This window comes from Betta splendens, chromosome 24, assembly GCF_900634795.4.
Source record: "Betta splendens chromosome 24, fBetSpl5.4, whole genome shotgun sequence".
Taxonomy (NCBI): domain Eukaryota; kingdom Metazoa; phylum Chordata; class Actinopteri; order Anabantiformes; family Osphronemidae; genus Betta; species Betta splendens.
Window position 1 is genome coordinate 9,315,029 of NC_040901.2, and position 22,677 is coordinate 9,337,705.

The window sequence follows — 22,677 nt, forward strand, 5'->3', positions numbered from 1 at the left end:
CGACCGGCGCATTCACAGTAACGCGTGAAGACGCCAACGCTCCGGACTCACCCATTTTGTGCAAGGTCGATCACCACCAGGTCCTTTTCCAGCAGGACCACCACAGCATAAGGTTCCTGAAAGTCTGCACGGTGAAGGAGACACACACGTCATTAGCACATAAAGACGTCAATCTATGGGATTTGTAACAGTGAGACGTTGCTCTCGTTAAATATTTGTACCAGTCTGTTTCATATTTTCATATTCTGAAAGATTCACTTACGTCGCAGTGGATGAACAGAAAGATAAATTCATGCTTGTGCATTATGTATAGACAGGCTTCCTGTTGTTTTATGGACAAACCATCCAGACACCAAAGAGCACGGGTGTAAACTGGAGTTTGGAGAACAATCTGCTGATTACAGAGGGTCTCACTGTCCACTGGTCACAGTGGGATTCTGCTGTGAATCCTTATGCAACCTGACACTACGTTCCACTAAAAGCAGTTACATAATTGTAAAAGCTTTAAGTTAAAGCACAGGTCCCGCTTTGCATCATCAGCAGACACACCGCATCATTGCGGATCATCCACATGCTGGCGTTTATTTAAGCTGCCAGACGCGCATTGTGTAATCCTGATACCTAGCATTGTCCACTATCAGATGAAATCCGTGGGTGGTAACATCAGGTTGCCAGTGACATAATGAAGTCCTTCCCGTTACATAAGTGTCTAATCCTGTACAGTAGCTGCATATGTGTGTGATAATGCAGCACAAGTATTTACTGCATCACACACACGGATTCCACCTCCACTCTGACTTCTTTTAGCTTCTCAATGCGGGAAATAAGATAATAATTTGATTTAGATGGGCGGCTTGTGCGTGCGGAGAAATGAAATGAAAGTGTAATATTCTTTGTGTTGTATAATGAAAGTGAAAAAGGACCCTTCCCCTGGGGAAATCTCATATTTATTACAGGCGCACGCGTACACAGGGGCAGGCAGTCCCAGCGTAATTAAAAAAACAAAAAAGGCGTGGAGGCGTTGGCTCCGCTGTGAGTGTGAGTGTGTGTAGTGGTGAGTGTGTACCGTTGGGGTAGGGCGTCTCACACAGCGTGAGGAAGTCCACTATGGGATAGTCCATCTCCAGGACAGCGGTGCTCTTCCCGTGCATCACCGTCAGACAAGGCCGCCGGCCCACGGTGTCGTAGGACAGACCACCGGACAGGATGATGAAGGGGTCCCTGCCCCGCACACACACATGAACACACACACACACACATCAGTAACTACAGCGACGTCACACGCTTTTAAGAGCTGCTGCATCTCTGGCTTCAATTGTAGTCACCCTTTAAAATCACACATGCACCGTCTTACACACCCGTTTCTCGTGGTTTTATATTCCACTTTGAGAATGGGTTTACAAGGCTCTGGCTTCTTCCCGTCCTTGGGCTGTTTTCCTAGAATAGACCAAACAGAAGTGACTTTAGTTCAGTTTGCCTGCTCACCCCCCCCCCCTCCTCCTCTTCCTCTCCTTGTTCGTCATCCTCCTGCCGTCTGATTTCTCCCTCGAAAGAAGCGGCACTTGAAATCATCTGAGCAATAATAAAAGCGGCCTCACTAGCGACGAGGAAGACGAGCGCGGCGGAGGAGCCACAATCACGGGTGATTTACAGAAGACATCTATTCAGACCTCGCTGCACATCCATCACACACGGTGTGCGACTTCCTGTGCACACTTCTTCTGGAATTCAGAAATATTGCTCTGAAGCCGGGTTGTGTTATCTGGAGGTAGCTTTAATAAGCACATCTAAATAACAGATATCGAAAAAGAAAATTAAAGAAGAACCTATAAGCCTTACTTAAACCTATCAAAGGAATTTGCATAATTGCCCATTAAATACCGAACTAATTATGCATGCAGCAGTGGGAGAAACAACTAATTAAAAAGCCTGTGTGGTGAAATCCTTTCTGCAATTCCCTAAACGCGAAAACCGACTTGACAAACCGGTTGGAAGTCATTTAATTCCTGTTTTGGTCTCTCTGTCCATTTGTTGCACTCACACACTCTTTCTGTTCTTCCAGGTCCTTCATCTCATTGAACTGTCAGCTCTGTGGCATAAGCAGTTGTGTGTGTGTGTGTGTGTGTGTGTGTGTGTGTGTGTATGTGTGGGGGGGGGATTAAATGCATCTTCAAAAGAACAGACTGCAGGAAATAAACATAGCTTCACGAGTGTGTGAGGCGAGAACCAGACTGAACTGGGAGTCATCCTCCGACTGCACTGACCAAGCGATGACGGACGCGTGCTGTGGATGAACTCCGGTTCCGTGTGCGTGCGTGCATGCGTGTGCCGGTCCTGCTTACCGTGTGGGGTGATTGTCTGCATGGGCTTGCCCTGGCCTCTGATGTTCCATATGGTCAGAGTTCCATCTGAGTGACTGCAAATGAACTGCTTGCCCTCGTGATGCCAGGCAACTGAGTGGATCGCCTAGGAAACAATAAGCAGGAAGCGGAGGGGGTGAGACATCATGTGCCACCAGCTCCTTTATGCTACAGGTTCTGAGCCTCAGCCACATGGAGCATGCTGTTTGTAGGACAGTCAGGATTACATACACCCACTGCATTTCCATTAGAGTCAGAAACACAATATGATGTCATTTAGATGCTCATTAAGATTTCAAACAGCAGAAAAGCAGCGCTGCTAATTGCAACAGAGACCGTGTAAGTAAAAACAACAATCAAACCCCTGAAATCCTGAATGACTTTGAGTCAAGTCTGCAAAATGAAAACATGGATGCAGCGAAAGCAGCAAAACCCAAAGAAGAGGAGGGAAACAGAGTGAGGAGAGGTGCTCTCTCGTCCGATTTATCCACTGACGAGCAATCAGCCAGAACACAACAAATGCGACGCCGGAGGGCAGCTCTGCCTCTGCGTGCCCTTTGCCTGGCTCCTTCTCATTAAACCCAGCGCATGTCTGACATCAGCTAAATATGATGAGGTCCACGAAGGTGTGTGGAGCCGCTCGCGCTCATCACGTGAGCCGTTTGCCTGTTTGTTTAACCTGGGGCTGTTGTTCATAGCGGTTTCTGGCTACAGCTCCGCTTCCTGTGTGCATGTGATGCCTCCTCTCCCAAACGCGCCCCCGTCGCTCCGCTCGTCCGCAGGGACCCGTCACCTCGCTGTCGATGCTGATGTGATCACACAGTCCGGGCGGCTTCTTCCAGCTGCAGCTGCGATACTGTATATTTAGGTGTATATCAAGTTTGCCGTCACCGCGTCATTAATCATAAATAGTGCTGCGTGTCAAGATCCTAAATGTGCTGAGTTTTAAAAAAAAAATAGCTAAATCAGACGTCTTGAGGAAACAGTGTCAGCTTTAGTCAAAAATGACTGACGTTTTAAAACCTCCAATCTTATCATGAACAGTGAGCTGACTGTTCGCGAGGGCTGTTTTCGCAGAAATACTAAATAATTAGAGGCCTGGTGAGTAATGGCTTAGGTGTCGGACGTGGCCTCGGCCACTGTAGGCAGCGTGTTGGAGATGGTGGGATGCGGCAGCAGCCTCGAGGGGGCAGCTCGTCTGCGTCGCCTGCCAGGACTGACTCACGCTGGTGCTCACGCTGCCGGCAGAGCTGGATGCAGTCGTCACGCGGCAGCGGAGGCAGCGGAGGCAGCTCCCTGCGTGCTGCAGTCGTGGTGGAGTATCTGTAGAGGAGTGTGGACGGAGCATCGTTTGCTGCAGGGGTCCCAGGAAGAATAAAAGCACACGCGTGGAAAAAGCACTGAACTAAAACAGGCTGAATCTGAAATCGTGTCAACAGTGATTTCCACGGGGACCAGAAAGCCACTGTGTGTGTTTCCCGTTTATTATAACCACATTATAGACGTGCAGTGTGAGGCGCTGTGCTTCTCAAATGACCTGCTGAGCCTGTTTGGTGTTGGTGAACACACAGAACAATCAGTGGCCATAACGGGAGGAAAACTGAAAATCACATCTCAGGTTTTCGAATGTGACAAGTGGGCTTTTTAACACGTCTCTGGTGCTTGATGAAAAGTGAGACTTTAATGTTGTCTTACCAGCACACACAACAAAGATGGAGAAGTAGACACGTTATAAACTTATTAATATTAAGAACTATGTCTGGGAGATCCGGTGGCATCCTGGTGGCTGCAGCCCCAAGAGACTGGCCATCAGTGCCCACTGATGGATGTCACACCAGACTCGCCAGATGACCCATCGGCTGTTCATGGTTCTCTGCCACTGCTTTTAACGTGCAGCCAAACGTGTGTCAGACCGTCTGCAAATAATATTCAGCTTTTAATATTTCCAGACGAGCAGATGAACAGATCAAACAGAGTCAGCTGAGCTGCCCATCACAACAATACCTCAGGAACCTCTGGCAAAGTTTCCTACATTAGAGCAGAAACAACATGAGGGTCGGTTGGAACATAAAGTATGAGATGAGGGGAAAAATAATAATAATGTGATAGAAGACAAGAGATGGGAAGTGGAGCTGTATAATAAATTACTAAGTATGAATTATGGGCTGTTGAAGGACTGACATAGAGGTGCAGGCACTGAATGAGCACTAGTCATCACAGGGCAAACAGGAGAAGGAGGGAAGTGGAATTTAGACTGATGTCGTTCATCAGGACCAGATCGAGGTGAGTCAGACGGAGCAGGGTCGCCACGACGACGCGCTGTTTCATCTGGTTCGTCCGTCGCCCTGCGCCCGACTTCCCGCAAGAGCAATTAAAAATGTGCCATGGAAACAAGAGGGCGGTTACCAACAAAAAGCGTTCATCTGCGTCCCGTCGCACCCAGGAGCGCCGAGCGTCTCTCCCGTGCTCACGTACAGTACCCGCAGACTTCCATTAGAACCAAAATAACGCTTTCAGACGTGCTTAATCCAAAGTCTGAATCCATCACAGCATGCGTCGCTGGCTCACTCGGCGTTGGGAGAGGAAGAAGGGGAAGAGCGTTCTTGTTCATTTCAGTCGACAGCTCTGTACTTGCCAGCAAGCTTCTGGGCAAAAAGTGTCTGAATGAGCGCGAACAGCCGGAACAGGAAGAGCGAAACTCGCTGTGGATTTGAGAGGAATAAAGTGTCATCGCGCTCGGCGATGGAGTTTGCACAATAATCTATCATCTGGCAAGTTGCTTAGAATTAATGGACAAAATAAGCTAAGAAAAGCCAAACATCTTATCCTCTTAGTATCACTTTAAGCCACGTTTCCATAGCAACAATCTTGATTGGAGATTTATATAGTCCAGTGTTTGCTCCATCACCATTAACAATCAAGACACGGCAGTCGTCATGCAGCTCTTCAACTGTGTTCCTATTTAATAATATTTACATCTAACTTATGATGTGATCATAAATTTGCTGCATCAGAATCTGTGGCTTGTTTCCTGATCCCTTGACTGATGATCTGGGGCCAAATTAAACGTAAAAGTTTTCGGACGATGAAACCCCGAGCAGGGAACACTCGCTCATTCCGGGCTCCTTCGCTTCGTCAGTGCACGTAAGAGCGAGTGAAAGACGGAGCGGTGGCCGCCTCTTCTCCTCAATTTCCACCCACTCATCCCTCCCGGTCCCCGGAGAGGTGCAACTGTGGGGGTTTGAAGAGGAGAGATGAGCTCTCGTGGGAGATTCAATACTAGAGACTGTAATGCCCCCCGGGAGCGGCGGGAGGATATTAGCTTATCTGGGGGAGAGAGAGAGAGAGAGAGAGAGAGAGAGAGAGAGAGAGCCAAGCAGAGCATGCACTACAGAATCCACCTTGGTTTTTGAGTCTATGCAGTCCTCTGTGCTTCCAGCCCCGCAGCGATGCTGATGGGTGGAGTACTACAATAATCTCATTATCTTAAAAAGAGGGCCTGGCCGTGAACGGACGCCGCCGCGACCGCGTGCACGCCCGGGCGAGTACGCGAGCGCGAGCCTGCAGCCGCTCTGTGCGCTTAGAGCTCAACGGCAGCTTTATGAATGAGACGTCGTGTTCCGGTGCCACCAGGACTCTGGGCAGCGGGCGGTGGAAGGTCGCGCTGCACTCAGATCAAGAGGAAACAAATTAGAGTGAATATCTAATTCTAAAACCACAGCCGGCCACACAGCTGATCACATTTATGTCATTGCATTATATCATCTATTGGCATCTCGCTGCAGTGGCGCATGTGGCAGGTCCAGAGGGAGGCTGCTTTACACAACACACACCACTGGCTCCAGGGAAGCCACGCGACTCATCTTAAAATATGTGGGACCTTTAGCGGAATACAGGTGGCCTTTTTATGGCCATAATATGCAAACACAGTCCGGGTGCAACCTCCGAAGACAGCGGAACGCCCGGCACCTCTCAGCTGAAACAGGAAGTGGAAAGCTCCCATACTGTACCATCAAACGTGCATAAATCCACAATGCGGGGATGAATAAGCAAAATCTTTAAGCTTCAATTCTATAATGCTGCAAAAAAGCACCGCGGCAGCTGCCAAAGGCAAAAAGTCACATACATTTACAGCTTGAATAAGAATGGGAGCAAATCTGAGGTCATATCGATGCGGAAATATTAAACATTTGGAAGAGTTCATCACATCAGTTGTATTAAACCACTGTACTGTACCTCAACCCACACACACACACAACTGTGTACAGTGCAGCTCATGAATATGTGATTTAATTTCCAGTTTCCGCATTAAAAGATACAGCGCAGACCAGAAAGCGGCAGGAAAGAGGACGCAGGGAAACGGGAGAGATTTGCCTACCTCATCGTAAGTGTAGCGATAGTCAGCCTTCTTTGATTTCAGATCCCACAGGACCACGATCCCAGCCTCAAATCCAATTATAAGCTGGAGAGGGAGAGCGACAGGCAGCCGGTGAGATAGGTGCGCGAGATGACAGAGAGGAGATAGAATAGACCCCATGATGGGCGGGAAAATAAGTAATACATTTGACATTCACACACAGCATGAAAGGAAGTCAGGTGTAAGCAGACTACAGCAGCGCAGGGAGAGAAGGCAGCAGCCCACAGGGAAACACAATGAAAACACACAACAGTTTCAGAAGGCAAACTGACAGGCTTTTAGATTCATACACGTAATATGTGTGTCATTACAGCAAATCAAGGGGGCTGGTTCATAGCAGAGACGCCGTCCCAGAGCTTCAGCTTCAGCATCCGCCTCACACATTTTAACCAGCGGCTGCAGATGAATTATTAAATAGGGCCAATAACGCCGGCGCAACACTATTTGCGGAATCCCTGGGACGCGATGCCGACGCAGGTGTTTTAACAGCGCCGTGCAGCTTAAAAATAAAAGTAAAAGCCCTTAAAAGGCTGCGCGGCCTCTGAAGGGTGCGTGTGTGTGTCTTTACCTTCCCCTCGTCCATGGGGTTGTCGCTTATGTGTACGACTGGTCCAGGGTGCGCCTTGGAGGACCTGATGGGACAAACGGGGACAGAGGCAGAGGCACGTCAAGGAGGAAGGCGTCACCGAGCCCCCCCCCCCCCCCCCCCCGCGACTGTCGGAGCCCGCAGCGCAACCCGGAACCGTCCCGAGGAAGAGGAGGAGGAGGAAGGTCGGCGGTGACGCGGCGCGGAGCTCGGGGGGGCGGGGCCTGTTGCTCACGCGACGCCTGTGCGCGGTGAGCGGGACCTGTTGACGCGCTCGCGCCGCGTCAACGAGCCCGTGCTCCGGCGCCGCCTCGTGCGCCTGGAGCCGGCAGTTAGTGGGCAGGCAGGCAGTCGTCTCTATATTTAGCCGTCAGTGCTGGAGCCTTATTACCTAAGCTCTGCTGCAGCTGGAGCTGTTGATTTATCTAATCCCCCTTCACCGCCTGTCTCTCAGCGAACCGCCGTCCACGGCAGCGTACGCAAATTAAACACACATTTGCATGACAGCACAATTAAGACACAACTTAACACCCAGCCTTTCCGCAAGACGTTTTTTTTTTTTTTTTGCTGAACAGCCATAAAAGCCCCTCGTCTCCTCCTGCGGCCCACGCGCCGTTTACTTTCCCCTTCCTCCGCGGTCCCCCGCGAAACCCTGTAGCAAATCTATTTGTTCGAACCTGTTGGCACATAGCAAATACATGGCACAGAACGTATTCACAAAGTCCACAAACACGCGCACGGGCTCGGAGATAAAGGAATCACCATGGCAACTGAGGCAGGATGGGCAGATTGCACACGCAGGCTCCCAAAATCACACACACGCACACACACACGCACACACACACACACACACACACACACACACACACACACACACACACACACACACACACACACACAGAGTCAAGGACAATTTGGGAATATGCATTTTTGAATTATTAAGTCAAGTCATGCACATGTTTGTCTCTTTCAGCCCATTTGGCTGCAGGTTAATTCTTGTCTGTCAGTTCATCATCTTAAGGTCTTTGTATGAGTGCCTCATGTCAGATCTATTACTCACTCAATATTATTAATATTTTAAAACTCTCCTCCTTGGCACTTTGCTCTCAAACGTCATGAATCATACTATAAACCTTTGTAAACTGCATTTAAAGGCCCCCCCAGATTAGCTTTTTTACACTAATCGTGCAGAAGCAGCGTCGTGAGGATCAGGTCCCGCCGTGACATCTGAAACACGCTGGCTCGTGCACATACGCGCAGTGTCCCGAACATCTGGTGTCACGACAGGTGACGGCGCGCGGCGGGGCAGTCGCCATGGCGCCGTTTCCACAGCAACGCGGCAGGAGCAGCCTGTTGGCGGCGCGCGGCCGCGCCGTGTGCGACCTCGCGCCGCCTCCGTAAGCTGTGACTGGGTGCAGAGCGTGTGAGTGGAGCACGTGCCGGTTTAACAGTGCAGCCTGAGCATGGAGGTGCAAGATGGAGTCACTAAAACTGAGAGAAAAGAAATAAACAATTCCAGTTTTTGCAGACGTAACTTCCCACAACCTGGTCTCAGCTCCTTTGTAGTCGCTTCTGCTGCGCAACCGGCGGCTTAAAGCTCAATTACAACCAACATGTGATGATATAAATCAGAGATCAGCAGCAAATCCTCCCTCTCCACTGCGTCGCCCAATCGTTTAGCATCTTCGCTTGACAAACGGCTCGAGCCATGAATCAATGCTAAACGTTTCTGCTGATTCACTTTGCGTCGCCGCGGCGACCGCTCGCGACTCCGACGGCGCCGAGCGCGCGTGGGGGAGCGGCGGCCCTCCTCACCCCTCAGCCGGGAGGGCGGGGGAGGACGGGGGAGGAGGGTGGGGGGCATCGGAGCGAGCGACGCGCTCACATATGCAGAACCTGCCAATCGATTCAAGGTGAACGATCGGGGTCTGAAGCAGGAGATGCGGAAGCCTCGCCTCCTCAAACTAATTGGGCAGAACCGTCACGACGGGAGACAGGACGTGTGAAATGGAGGCGGGTGACGTGGCGCTGACGAGCCTGAAGGATCAATAACTGATATCAGCTGTTATTTCTACTCTGAGTGCATCGCTGCATTGCTTTGTTAAGCACAGGGAGCTGGAGTTTTTGCCCGTGCTCGCATCAAAGAGAGGCTCAGCATCTCCACCTTATCGTCCACATCCACTCCCCATCGGCTCATTATCGCCTCCTCTGCCCTTGCGCTCCTTAATTGGAACCCTCTTCCCGCCGCGACGTCTGCGTCCTTCCATCCGCCGCTACCTGCATTTCTACGCCCGTCACCGCCCCCCCCCCCTTCCCCAAACGCCCTTTTCCCCCGGCAAAAACCCTGTCTCATCCATTCCGCTCTCATCTCTCTGTCACCCCCCCCCCCCCCCCCCCCCCCCCCATCTCCCCTATCTCCCACCACTCGTTCGCCTTTTCTTCCCCGCAGCCCTGTTGACGAGACGTCCATGTGTACCATACACTGATCTCAGCAGACACCTGTTCCACCCCCCCCCCCCCCCCCCCCCCACACACACACACACACACACACTCAGGCACCGAAGGGGACGAGGGGAAAGAGCCAAGCAAAACGCTCCAGTAAATAATTTAAGTCTCTACAGCAGGGAACCAAAATGGAGCCCGTCAAGCTGACAGATCCATTGAGACGGCAAAGAGACGGGTCGGCCACAACCTGGAGCCTGGTACTGGGCTGGAGCATGATAGACTCACTAATGACTCTATCTTGTGTCATCACATTCAAACTGCAGTGACCTTTACCAAGGTAAAATATTATGAGCCGCGCTAATTGGATCAGCTGGAGATTCGAGTTCTTTAACTACCAGGAACCAAACTCACAGTTCGATGGCTTTGTTCCACATGATGACGTAGCCTGAGAGCATGAAGGACTCCACGTTGACGATGTGGATGTTCCCCCGTTCGGTGCCGATGTACAGCCATTTACTCTGGAAGGGCAGGTGGCAGAAGGTGATCCTGTGGAGACAAGGAGAGCAGCGGTGAGCCCGAGGCCCGACGGATCCTCACAGCGCAGGCGGGAATCACTCAACGTCCTGTTACAACCGGGCGAATTATGCAGAACTCGGATCGGACCGGAGCAGCCCCGAGGCGTCTCTAGGCCCTCCCTCCAGACCTACAGGGAACACCTGTGGTTCCGCTGCCTTCATCCCCGCCCTCACCTCCCGCTTTCATCCGTCCATCAGACTTCAGTGTAATGAGGGGTTAGAGACCCTCTCCCTCCTTAAACGCGCCGCGCCGCTCGTCCCCTCACCCCTCTTCATCGCTTTGTCCTTTCATCAGCTCTGTGATTCAAGCTCAAGTCTGCCTGAGGAATAACAATGTGCGACCTCTGCGCTTAAAGGTCACGCAGCTCCTCCGGCGTTGCCTTGAGCCCGTGAGTTTCACAAACGAGAGGAACTCACTCAGGCCGAACAGCAAGGTCTGAGTTATTGAAGCAGGTTCCTGGAAGGATAACATACTTACATGCTGTAACGGAGCAGGTTCTCCCTGCGTTGTCCTGATGACTCACCCCATTGTGGACCGTTAGTCTCTGAGATGCAGGGAGATCACAGACTCACCTAACGGAACACAATGACTCAGAGCTACATGACTTTTCATGACAACCGGCATCCTTATATGCAATAACGCAGACTGTGTGAGGCTCTTAATGTCCACTTCCATCTGCACAAACAGATGTGCCTCAGCCATTTATACGGAGGCTGGAGTGTGTGCAGGAGTTGGATTTCAGGGTTGCTCTGCTGTATAAGTACAGTATAATGTGTTGTATAATGGGTAAGAGTATACGTGTATATACACATAGAAGCTAATTGATTAAGTTCTCATAGGGCCCCAGAGACATTTCTGTGATGTTCTTATCCCAGAGATGTGCAGAACATACAGTAAACTGAGCCTCTCATTACGCAACCACTCGTTTAAAAACCTAAATTGCCTTCATCTACTAGAAGTTTATTAATTATTGCCCTTCAGCGAAGCACTGACAACTTATTTCTGAATGGCTGACTAAACAATATTGTAGCGTGAAACAGATATAATTGCTTCCCATAAAGAAGAAAGAAAACTGAATTAACCTGACAGTTTTATTATTATTTAAAAATGTGATTCATAGAAATCATGCTATTGTGCAGGAGAGGTAAAGTATGAAGTCAAATATAACAGTTTGTTTTCAGCACATGAGGATCTGAACATGAAGTGGTTTAAACGGTGACGAAGACACAGAATGTACAGATAACTTTTAATAAAGCATCTATAGGAAAAATGTCTCGAAGCCCCAGATGTCAGAATAAGTGGCTGTCACAAATGTAAAGGTAAAAGACAAATCCAACAGGGAGTGCTGCTGCACACAGCAGCCTCCGCTTGGCTCCGCTCCCATCTGGATGGAGGAGTCTGTTCTAACCTGAGAGGCCACAGACCTCATTCTACCCACAGGGTCTCAAATAAATCTGATCTAATCTGATTCCAGACAGCACGCACACACACACATATATATATGTATGTCTATATATATATAGACAGAGAGAGAGAGAGAGAGCACGTGCAAAAAGCAATCTGGGCATGTGCCTTTATCATAATTGTTAATTCACCTTGTAGCGCCACAAGGTTGAGGAGAAGTTTTCGGACACAATCCTAGATTAATCCAGGATTAAAAGACTTTAATCAGTCAAAAATCGCTGGGAAGACTCCACTTGAATGATCAATGATTTAATAAATAAGAAGACTTGAGCCGTCTAATTGCTAATGTAGTTTGACTTTAAGGTTAACGCTATGAATAGTAACACAGCATTGACGCTGCTGCCGCTGAGCTCCAACATACGAGGACAAAAACTCACTGTTCGCATGAACACGACTTCCTTCAAAATAATTCGACCGAGGCAAAAGCAAAAGTGCAGAGATCAGGTCGGCCGCGGCCGCGTGCGCATGCACGTGTGATGACCCCGGCCCGGCTTCTCCCTCCTATTATCTCCCATCACATCAGCCCGCGCCGGCGCTGGCCTCCACATCTGCAGCGCACGGCGACAGCAGCATCCTACGCCAGAATGACTCTGCAGGATTTCTCTAGCGCTTCCTCCATCCCCACACTCCAACCCACAGACTGACTCACCGCTCTCTGGCTGAGGCCCAGTCTGTCTCAGCCCCCCCCCCCTCCTCTCTCACAGCGCCTGTGAACTGATGTGAATGGATGCTGACACTGGGGGGGGCTTTCTGCAACGCTGCTTTCACCCATCAACTCAAATTCTGGTCAGGGCGGTGGTGGTGGTGGTGGTGGTGGTGGGGGGGGGGGTCCACTCGCCGTATTGGAGCAGGCGGTCAGATTACAGCTTTACTTGGGGCTACGCAGGGAGCAAACAGCAAAAACGCAGAGCGGCCGAGGTAGAAATGGAATTTCACATACGGATTTGACAAATTTGCGGATTCGCGCTCGCGTCTGATGAACGTGGAGCCGGAGCCGGCGGATCAGCCTGTAGCTTAGCGGCAGTAAAAAAAAAAAAAAAAACCCAGGTAAACGCCAATCCGCGCATCCACTGATCGAAGCGCCTCAGCAGCCAACCACGGGGCGCTGGAGCGCGTCCCGGTCCATCGGCGGCTGACAGGGACAGGACACCACTCATTACCCTTAACTGCGTGTCTCTGCACAGGGAGAACACGCTGTACAGAACCCCTCGTCGGTTGCTCGCCGGATGTCAGACGCGCCCTCAAAGTCGCCGCCGGCCGCCCGCCCGTCGCTCCGGCGCCGCCTCTGATCATCGGCGCTGACACTTAACCCCGTCCCCAGAGCCCATGGTGACAGATCAGCTGCCAGCGACTTGACTGGCTCTGATGGGCGAGCGCTGCGCCTGTGATTGGAGGAGACAGCGAGCGCCGACCTCTCGGAGGTAGTTTTTACGACCGGACCCCGGCGAACAGAGGCGGAAGACGCGGTCACGGTACCTCTCTCTGTTGAACTTGAGGGAGTGAAGGACGGCGGGCCTCTTCTGCCTCAGGTTCCACAGGTGGACGCTGTCGTCAGCCAGCGCGCTCACCAGCGCCCCCTGTCACGCACGAGAGGAAGTGTCATCTTCAAACCCAAGACGTAGACTCTGAAAAGCACTGGTTTTCATAAACATGTCCACAGATTGCACATTTCGCGTTGAGAGCATGTGACGCATGAGTCACACTTCGCTCCCTGGCTCATTTAAAAGCAGGCCGCTTTCTCCAAGGTAGCCATGATGATTCATGGGATGTATACGCGTGTATGTGTGCGGAGGAGGCACTAAAAACCATCTCCATCTCCCGAAAGGGTTCGTTTGAGCCGCTGAGTCACAGTCACACAGATGCCGACAAACACACAGATCTTTCAATCAAACTTTTGTCAATAGGAAATCACTAAGTTGGGCTTCAAGCCGTGAAATGTGATCACCACTCTTATCTCCCACCGTGGCAGGTTAAGAATCTGACTTGGGTTTTACCTCATTGATGAGAAACTGCAGCTGGATGACGGCCGCTCCGCTCTCGTGCTGACAGTAACACTCCACGCCCGGACGACCGAACCTGAGAGGGTCTCTGTCAAGGACCGTGGGCAGAAGCAAAGGGAGCATCATCTGTGTAACTGTTACACGTGTAGAATCAGAGGGACATCCCCCGATTCAAAGGGCACGATGTGAAGAAAGGAAATATCCACAGTGAGATTTCTCTGGCATCACAGAAAAAGAAAAAATGTCAGCTGTATTATATTTTACACTGTTCTGACCCATATACCTATGAATTATATTCCTCTCATGCAGCACTTCATTATGTCTCTATAGTTATACACCTCAGGGCCTAATTGGATCACATTTTAAGAGCTTTCCTTGAATTAAGACAATTACAGGCCGGTTGCTGAAGACAACATGTAATTCAGGCTGAACCATGTACAGGAGATGATTGCGGCACAGAGAAGGCAGCGTGGTAGAACGAAGTGGCTGCGAGGGAGAAATACGTACAGTAGCAGCACTGCAGCAAAGGGAAACCGGCCGCCGGATGGAAGGAGCGAGGAATTCACATATTCAGATATATAGAAGGTGAATCAGCGGAGAAGGGGTGGATATTATGTGAGCGGATGAGTAAATAATAGTAGAGGGAGAGGTGCAAGGTGGAGGAGAGATCGACACCTCTGATGGAAAAATGCAGGGGAAGGAGGAAGGAGGCAGGAAAGGGCGGAAGGACGGAGGCTGGGAAAAAAAAAGGAGGACAAGGAGCTTCTGGTCCCAGGGAGTGAATAGGTGAGCTCACTGATCATATCTATCATTCCTCCACTAACGCAGGGCTGGGGAGCGGGGGGGTTGTGCAGGGGTACATATGCTGGAGCTGGAGCACAAATTGGATCCCATCATCGCTCATCATTAGTGTGAGCGCATGTATGTATGAGGGGTGGGGGTGGTTTGACCTTCTGCACAGGCCCGTTCCGCGTGTTGTTTTCCATTTCATATTTCAAGAATAAATAGATGTGTTTTTTTTTATTCATGGGCCCACAAATGCAACAACACGCGAATACTCTAGTAACGCGGCTCCGTGCAAATAAGCACCAGCCTGACAGGAAGCTCCACAGTCGTAAATCGCCGGCTCGCCGCATCTAATGAGTACATAAAGGCGGCGGAGCCCCGGGTCCCACAGGGGAGGGGTCAGGCCTTCAATCCAAGCAGGCGGAGGTCAGTGTAAAACGTGGACCCTCCCGTCCAATCAGAGGGCGGCTGCTGTGATGCTTGCAGAGCCCTTCAGCTGGATTAATCTCTGCTCTCCTGCCTCCCGGACAGGCAATTAAAGCGGCCGCAGCTCCACACACCAGCTCCACTGGATTTCAGCGAGACCTACAGTAACACACTGGGACGAGCATCAACGGAGAGGGAGGCCCTCGACTGTGTCCACGCAGCCGCTGCCTTCGTTTGTCCGGCCACAACTACAAGCGCTGAACAGAGGAACCTGTGGATGCAGTATGTCTGGCCTCCGTGTTACCATGGCGACCGAAGCAGATGGGTCAGTGATGATTACACATTAACCCGAGCTCATCACTTAAAAATCAGCTTATGAACTGTGTCAGCACATTATAGGACTTTTAGAGGATTCCTGGCGGATAAAAGAAACGCAACTTAAAGCGACTCTACCAGAGGCTCAAGCAGCGAAACCTAAAAAAAGATCAGCACCGAACAATAAAAGTTGCCTTTTTTCCAAACCCTCATCAGCATCAACCACTGTGGACGAGCAGAGGCGGGTCCGGCGCCCTCTCTCCTTAAGCAGCATGGCTGGAACGCCCCGGATGCTGCCGGTGGCTGAGTCACAGGTCAACAAGCTGGTTGATGGGGATCATAATGTACGCGACGTCTAGAGGCTCGAACCAGTTTTCACCGCGTGCCGACTCAGATGCTGAGTCACCGTTGTTACCTGAACCTAAGAAATCCAGAGGAGCTGGATGCAAATAGTGAATAAAACATCTTTTCTTCTCATGGGTGACTTTTAAAAAGGCTTTACACTTTGCACATACAACAAGTGTGTGTTAGTCCACCCACCCTTTCTATAAGCTCCATAATACAAGAAGCAGCGTCTGTGTGCTGTTAGTCAGCGAGACCTGGACCCGGCGTCCGACTGAAAGTGACTTCATTGAAAACTCCTTCCTAATGTTGCCTGGCAACCGAGTCTCGCAGGGCTGCTGAAAGCGAGAGGAAAGGATTTGAAGGTGTGCTCCTTAAACTGCTCATTTATCCGTCCGTCGGAGGGGAGGCACACGTCCCAAAGGCCTGCGTCACCGAGCAGACGCACAACACAACGCAGCAAAGATGAGCCGGAAATATTCTTAGAATCGACAATGACAGACGCCAACAACTTATTCACATGCGATCACGCAAACCAGGTTGTAGCACAACTGCTATTTATTTGAATGACCTTTCGGCTGCGCTCGGTGTCTGATGCTAATTCGATCTTTACCCGGAGCATGAAAGCTCTTTTTGTTTGTGTAAACTCTGGCACTGGGAGTCTGTGGTGTCACAACGTGTTTCCTATGAAATCCAGGAATGTCACGCCGCGCTGGAGAACGACATCGTTTCAATTTCTGAGGCTTGTTTCATTCTGTTTTAAAGTGGTGAACATTCACATGTGATCATTATATGATTGTGACCAAACTCTTCCCATCCATGCGTTTGTAGCAAACATACAATACAATTGAATCTTAAAATAATGCTTTTCATGGAAGTTCCTCCACATCCGGGCCGCCGCCGCCACATCTTTCCAGAAACGCGACCCAAAGTGCCTGGTTTCGAGCCGCGCGGGACGCGGCACAGCTGCTGACGGGAGCGCTCCCCGTTTAAACCAGGCGAGGCCTCCATCTCCATCCGCGGCCCCTCCGGCACGCCGCGCCCGCACTAAAAGCGTCGAGGGCGACCGCGGGCTGTGATGCAAGACGAGCAGAAAGTGGGTCAGCTTCACATCCTGTCAAGTCCGATGAAAACATCCAGAGCTATTCCAGAAGTCAAAGATGACTGATAATTCACGCTCGTAATGCTCCTGTATTTCACAGGCGACTGGCCTGATGCACTGGGAAGCATGAGAGCATGTTCTCCAGGAATAGGCCTGAACCTGAACAGGGATGAGCCTCTCTGCTCCCAGCTCGCTGTTTGTCTGCTCACCTCAAACATGTGGAGCCGCTCTCTGTTTGTGACTCTGCGAGTGGAATAAACAAGAAAATAAGGAGCGGATGAGATGAAAACGCCAGGTGGACAAAGACTGCAGCGTGTTACGTTATATTTACACACAGCAGATATATAAGGAATCGGATAAAAACGGAATTGGTAAAAGGGGAAGCAATAAGCGAGAAGATGAGAGAGGAAGAGGTGATTAATGGGGGATAAAGATGAGACAGAATGTGGGGGAGGCATGAGAGAGCGAGGCCGGGAGCACTGAGTTCCTATGACGTGGAGTGACGTCAAAGCCGGCCACTCACGCGTCACCCTGCCGGGAGGGGGCGGGGCCACGGGGCCGCAGGCTGCACCGGACCCAGAGACAGAGCGCGGCGGCATCCGGCGGGAGGCGGACGACGGAGGGAGGCGGAATAGACGGGGGGAAGGACGGTTCCACCGCCATAAATCAAGGAACGAAGCCAGTAATGAGCCCACGGGGGCGACAACCTCACAAACACCCGCCGCCGCAGCAACAACAGAGGACTCAGCTCAGCCCTTTGCCCTCATATTACTCAGCTCCCGTTTGGAGGGATATCCTACAAATCATTAATAACAGCCGGGCCCACCTTGACCCAAACCTGCCTGAGCACTCCCCCGCCTCCCATCTCCCTCCCCCTCCGGCCGGCAGCTGTTTACATCCCATTTAAAGGCTGAGGGAGAGGCGGCGTCTGCGCTCCTCCAGACCTGCACTGTGGCTGCACTCCGCTATTAGCAGCCACTTAGCCGGACTTTTATTAAGTCAGCCATTCTCGTCACCTAACTACGGCCTGGCACATTATGTTTCCATTCATTTCACTAACAGCTTTCTGTGCTGCGTGATTTAAAGGACAAAATTATGCTCTGATTACTTTCTAATTAATCCTCTCCTCGCCAAAGAATCCTACGCTCAGAAAATCAGCACGGTTGTGTGTTTTTTTTGCCTTTTCGCAGCGTCGCAGGATCGAAGGTGTGTCCACCGGGGACCTCTCCTCTCCTGACAACGCTGACACGCATTTCCTGGGTCAGATGAGAAGCAATAACCGCCGTCGGCGGAGAGGATGGGCATTTTTTCCGGTCAGTGAAACCTGAAAATGTCTCAACTCGGAGGGGAAAAAAAAGAAAAGTGCGTCAAACAGGTTTTTAGCTGTCGCTTGGCAACAGCCGGAACAATGAATGGCGTCCTACGGCGCCGGGTGCTGGTGCACGCCGCGAGCTCCGACAGCTCTCAGGATGCGGGTCTCCGGCCTCCGAGCTGTGGAGACGCACCCGGCGCGGCTCTAACGAGGCCTCATGACTCGCCCGCGCTCGTTTGTTTTCCTCTCCGCCGCCTCCGCGCTCAGGTGCCACCACATACATCACTGACAGGGGCCACGGGATCCCTGCTCCCTCATGAATATCAGAGTCACACGTTTCGCTCACCGCAGAAGAAGAAGAAGAAAAAAAGAGAGACCCGTGCAATCGCACTGAAATGCAAGCGAGTGTGCACGCAACAAAGGAAAACCTGGAGTTGTGCAAACGGGTGATTTATTTGTTTAACGCAGTTCTTGTATAAATAATGTCCCTTGACACATTTGATTTATTATGCAGGCAAACAATTAAACTGCGATGGGGCTGCTGAGTATTTGTCGCTGCCTCAGCTTCCACATACTCACCTTGGAAAACATTACAACGCAACATGGTGACACACACACACACACACACACACACACACACACACACACACACACACACCTGCCTCAGTCTAGGCCACATTCTTGACAACGGCCATTTGCTGAGGTGCACAGTTCAACTTTGTGGTAATCTACGTTCACGTGAATGATGAGGCGCGTTCTGGGGGGTTGCTGGTTGAAAGCCGGGGGCAAAAACAGGTCTTGTTGACACGATCGCTTCCCCTCACTGCTCTGCCTGGGCTGATTGTGGGTTGAAACCAGCACAGGTGAAGCACAGTAAACGGTCTAAGCTCTCCATGATGAAGTGATAATGTGAACTGTTGGATCCTGGACCGAGGCCAGTTCTGCCCAGTAGTAGCGTGTTAACAACCCAGGACATCGTCTAATTTTAGCAGAACGACTCAGCGCTGAGCCGAGCTACTGTACGGTCACTCCGAGGCAAGTCTCTGAAAAGGGATGAGAGGGATGGAGGGATTGGGGGATGGAGGGAGGGACTAAAAGCAAATAAAGAGGGTTTGGAAATTCAGTGGCTGTAGGGATCGAAGGCGAGAGAGGGAGGGGAAGGAGGGCGAACGAGCCGGGCGAGATGGGAGGGAAGAGGCGGAGAGTCGGGGGTAAACTGGGAGGTAGCTAATGCCGAGTCAGCACAATAGCCTGTAGCCAAGCGCTCCTGCAAAATCCTGCACAGCGTAGGGGCAATGCAGAACAAACAGGGGAGGAGGAGGCAAAACAGAGGAGTTCTCGACTGAATGTGAGATGGATACGAAGGAGAAACAGTCGAACGTGTAGCGTTCCAGCGAACATTTCTTGGATAGGACACACATGCGACTCTGCCGCTGCAGCTGCCAAACTGCTTAATAGTCTCATTTACATGAGTGTGACAGACAGCGGCTTAACAGAAATCATAAGTTGTGCTGCTATGATATGGAGGCAAAGCCAGTTAAAGGATTACGCTGCAACAGGCGACGCTGCTAAACACAATGTGTGCGAGTGTCAAGTGGTTTACAGAGACGGTGGCTCCAGCGTCTGGGTGTGGATTCAGGAGACAAGGAGCGAGATTTTATCAATTTCGAATGAAAATGTGGCGCGTGTTGGGGTTTGGGCGAGTACAACCCGCCCGTCATGTGCATATCTGTGCTGGGTACAAGCTGAGTGTATTAAACATGAGCCCTGACCCCGTGTCTCAGCGCAAGGACGCCGGCTCCGGCTGCCGCCAACACACCGGGCCCCACTCGGCCAATTACAGCGCCGAGGCCGAAGCTCTCCACCCAATCTGCCCCCCGCGGGGTCCCGATCTCCACTCCGCGACGCCTGTTGGGCTTTTACAGCCGCGAGCTGCATTCAGACCGGAGCCGGGAAAACTTCACAAGTCGGTAACACCAGCGAGCGAGCGTGGCGCTAACAGCGCTAACAGACATCATCTATCATGCAGCAGAGGGGAGTGAGCTGCCTGCTGCAGCGCATGTTCACCTGCCGGCCCCGGATTAAATCCCATTTGATCCAATCCCCCGCTTTCTCCTTTTCCTGCTCCCCGTCTATCAGCTCTCGCTAATAGGCGGCGGAGTGGTTAGCGCGGCTAGCTCACAGCAGGGAGCCTTTGCGTGTAATATTTATCTGCCGGTGGCCCGGCCTCCCCTGACCTCCCGTGGACGTGCCGTCAGGGTAATTGGAGTCTGTGAATGGCCTGTAGGTGTGAGTGTTGCCTCCATGTGTTGTCTGTCTGATGGACGGGCTTCCTGTCTAGTGTATAACTCTTATGAGGACAAGCCCTTAGGGACAAACCACGTCCAAAGCAAATTAGATTTAAGCCGCTATGCTTGTATTTATGTACATATGCACATGCTAATGAACCAGGAACCAGGCCAGGGAAGCGAATGGCCGCGTGTGTCCTGTCTAAGCCCAGGCATTCACCGGGTTGCACATATTGAATGCCCCCGCTATGGAAACAATCCGATCCATACACAGACTGGATCAGATAGTCTAAACAATGGAGTATCTGACGGCAGCAGCGCCGCGGAGAGAAGCAGGGAGAAAATTCCCCTTGACATGTGATCAATTCTCTGATGTAAACAAAGGATTTTGATATGGTGGATGGTGAGATGAAGGAGGACTACACTTCATACACCGCACGTGTAGAAGATATAAGTGTAATACTGTATCAGGCTCGTGAGGACTCCATCCTCTTTCCCCAATTATGATCAATGTCCTTTACACAGCTGAGAGATTACAAAGCGGCGAGATAAGACAACATATAGCCCAGGGGGAGAAGAAAAGGAAGAGGCAACAGGCAGAACGGTTTAAAAGACAAAACCCTAGTGGACGATTCTAATGACGAAGGGGAGACTCGTTTTAGGGGAAAGCGTTCGAATACAGAGTGAGAGGAGGCAGGAAGAGATGAGACGGAAGACAAGCGAGTGCAGGGCTAAGAGTCTGTGACTGGGTTTCCTCCCGTCTATGAATAATGGATGTGGCAAATGGGAGTCAGCGTATGCATTTAGATGGCTTCATGCTTTACTCCGAGAGCTGGGGAGGAAAATGTTTTATTAGAATGCAGCGTACGGCCAAATTAACCTTTAACACGTTCACGCAGCAGGATTAGGTTTCAACACCAGCTCGTTTGGACCTCCTCATCAACACTTACACCTGATCTGATTAGAACAGTGGCGGGCACTTTACTGTACGGCGGCGTCTGCGTTAGCTTGAGCGGTCGGACCAAATGAGTTTACGGAGCTAAAGGCATACGCGTCGCTACAACACACGCACACCCTCTGGCACTAATATCCAACAAATTCTTTGAGAGGTACAGTAGAAACCGCAGGAGACGCCACGGCCGGCCTCTAATAGGCCAGGGGGAACAGTCGGACCGGTGCAGCTCAGTGGCCTTCGCTGCTATGGAATGGAAGCGCAGCCACTAAACCTACAGCTCCGCTGACATCCGCTGCTGAACTGTGTTGCGTCTGCTGTAGGAGCAATTAGACCCATCACGGGCACATTGTGTGGCTGTCACTTTAATGGCATGCTGGGAAAGGGCATCTTGACAAAACTGTCAACTGAGCAGCACATAAAATCCTAAACTCTTTGGTCTTTAATCAAAAGCAAGACGGAGGGGCGAGCGTCTACAGCGCTGAACTGGAGGCTGCCGGTGGAACACAATGCAGGAATATGCAGCGAGTGTCGCACGAGGAACGTCTGCGGCGGCTGATCTCTGACACGCACACAATGAGATGACGGCTGCAGCGAGGACGAGGCCGCTGAGCCGAAGGACGAGGCTTCAAGGTTGAGCCTGTTCTGCAGAAGCAGCCGCCAGCGCCACCGCGGAGGTTACGGCACAGCGGCGGCGGTGGATTATTGTGGGTGATGGATTAATTGGATTAAGTAATTTGGGGCTCGCGAAAGTCTGTCTGAATGACGGGATTAGAAAAAGGAACACGCATTCCCACAGACAAACAACAGCACTGGGATGACTCACACGTCCATCTGCGCGATGTAAAGCCGTGCACTCGTGACGGGGCGCGGCTGCAGGGCTATCGCTATCAGACCTGGTGGGGGAGGGAGGGGGCGAAAGGGGGAGCGAACCGTCAGGGCCGTCCCCTCTGCATGCGGTCCAACATGTGGGACACACACGAAAGTTCCTTCAGAGTGGGGAAGTGTGTGTGTGTGTGTGTGTGTGTGTGTGTGTGTGTGTGTGTGTGTGTGTGTGTGTGTGTGTGTGTGTGTGTGTGTGTGTGTGTGTGTACAGGCTTGTTTGCAGTACCTATCCATCTTGTCCTCTCTGCAGACATTCCCCCTCCCAGAATCCCCCATTCAGGCCCAAGATACATGAACAGTACTTCTGTTCTGTCCTCAAAGACAGCAGGAAGGACGTTTTTAAGGTAAACGAAGCAACCTGCTCTGCAAAGCTCGTGAATGACACACGGGAGAAACTACTGTGCTTGACTGGTCCCTCTGA

General features: G+C 51.3%; 1 protein-coding gene across 9 annotated transcripts in view; it reads right to left on the reverse strand.

The window, feature by feature from the left end:
• Positions 1 to 22,677, reverse strand: part of stxbp5a (syntaxin binding protein 5a (tomosyn)) — a 45,890-nt gene that overhangs the window by 13,152 nt on the left and 10,061 nt on the right. For 8 of the 9 annotated variants that reach the window (XM_055506103.1, XM_029140332.3, XM_029140330.3 and 5 more), the window contains exons 3-11: positions 13,843 to 13,924; positions 13,325 to 13,425; positions 10,220 to 10,354; positions 7,346 to 7,409; positions 6,739 to 6,822; positions 2,343 to 2,466; positions 1,359 to 1,437; positions 1,067 to 1,221; positions 52 to 124 (exon numbers count right to left, since the gene is read on the reverse strand). In XM_055506103.1, coding sequence (XP_055362078.1) covers positions 52 to 124; positions 1,067 to 1,221; positions 1,359 to 1,437; positions 2,343 to 2,466; positions 6,739 to 6,822; positions 7,346 to 7,409; positions 10,220 to 10,354; positions 13,325 to 13,425; positions 13,843 to 13,924 — 897 coding nt within the window. The remainder of the gene's footprint in view (positions 1 to 51; positions 125 to 1,066; positions 1,222 to 1,358; positions 1,438 to 2,342; positions 2,467 to 6,738; positions 6,823 to 7,345; positions 7,410 to 10,219; positions 10,355 to 13,324; positions 13,426 to 13,842; positions 13,925 to 22,677) is intronic. The other variant, XM_055506101.1, reaches the window with a different exon arrangement.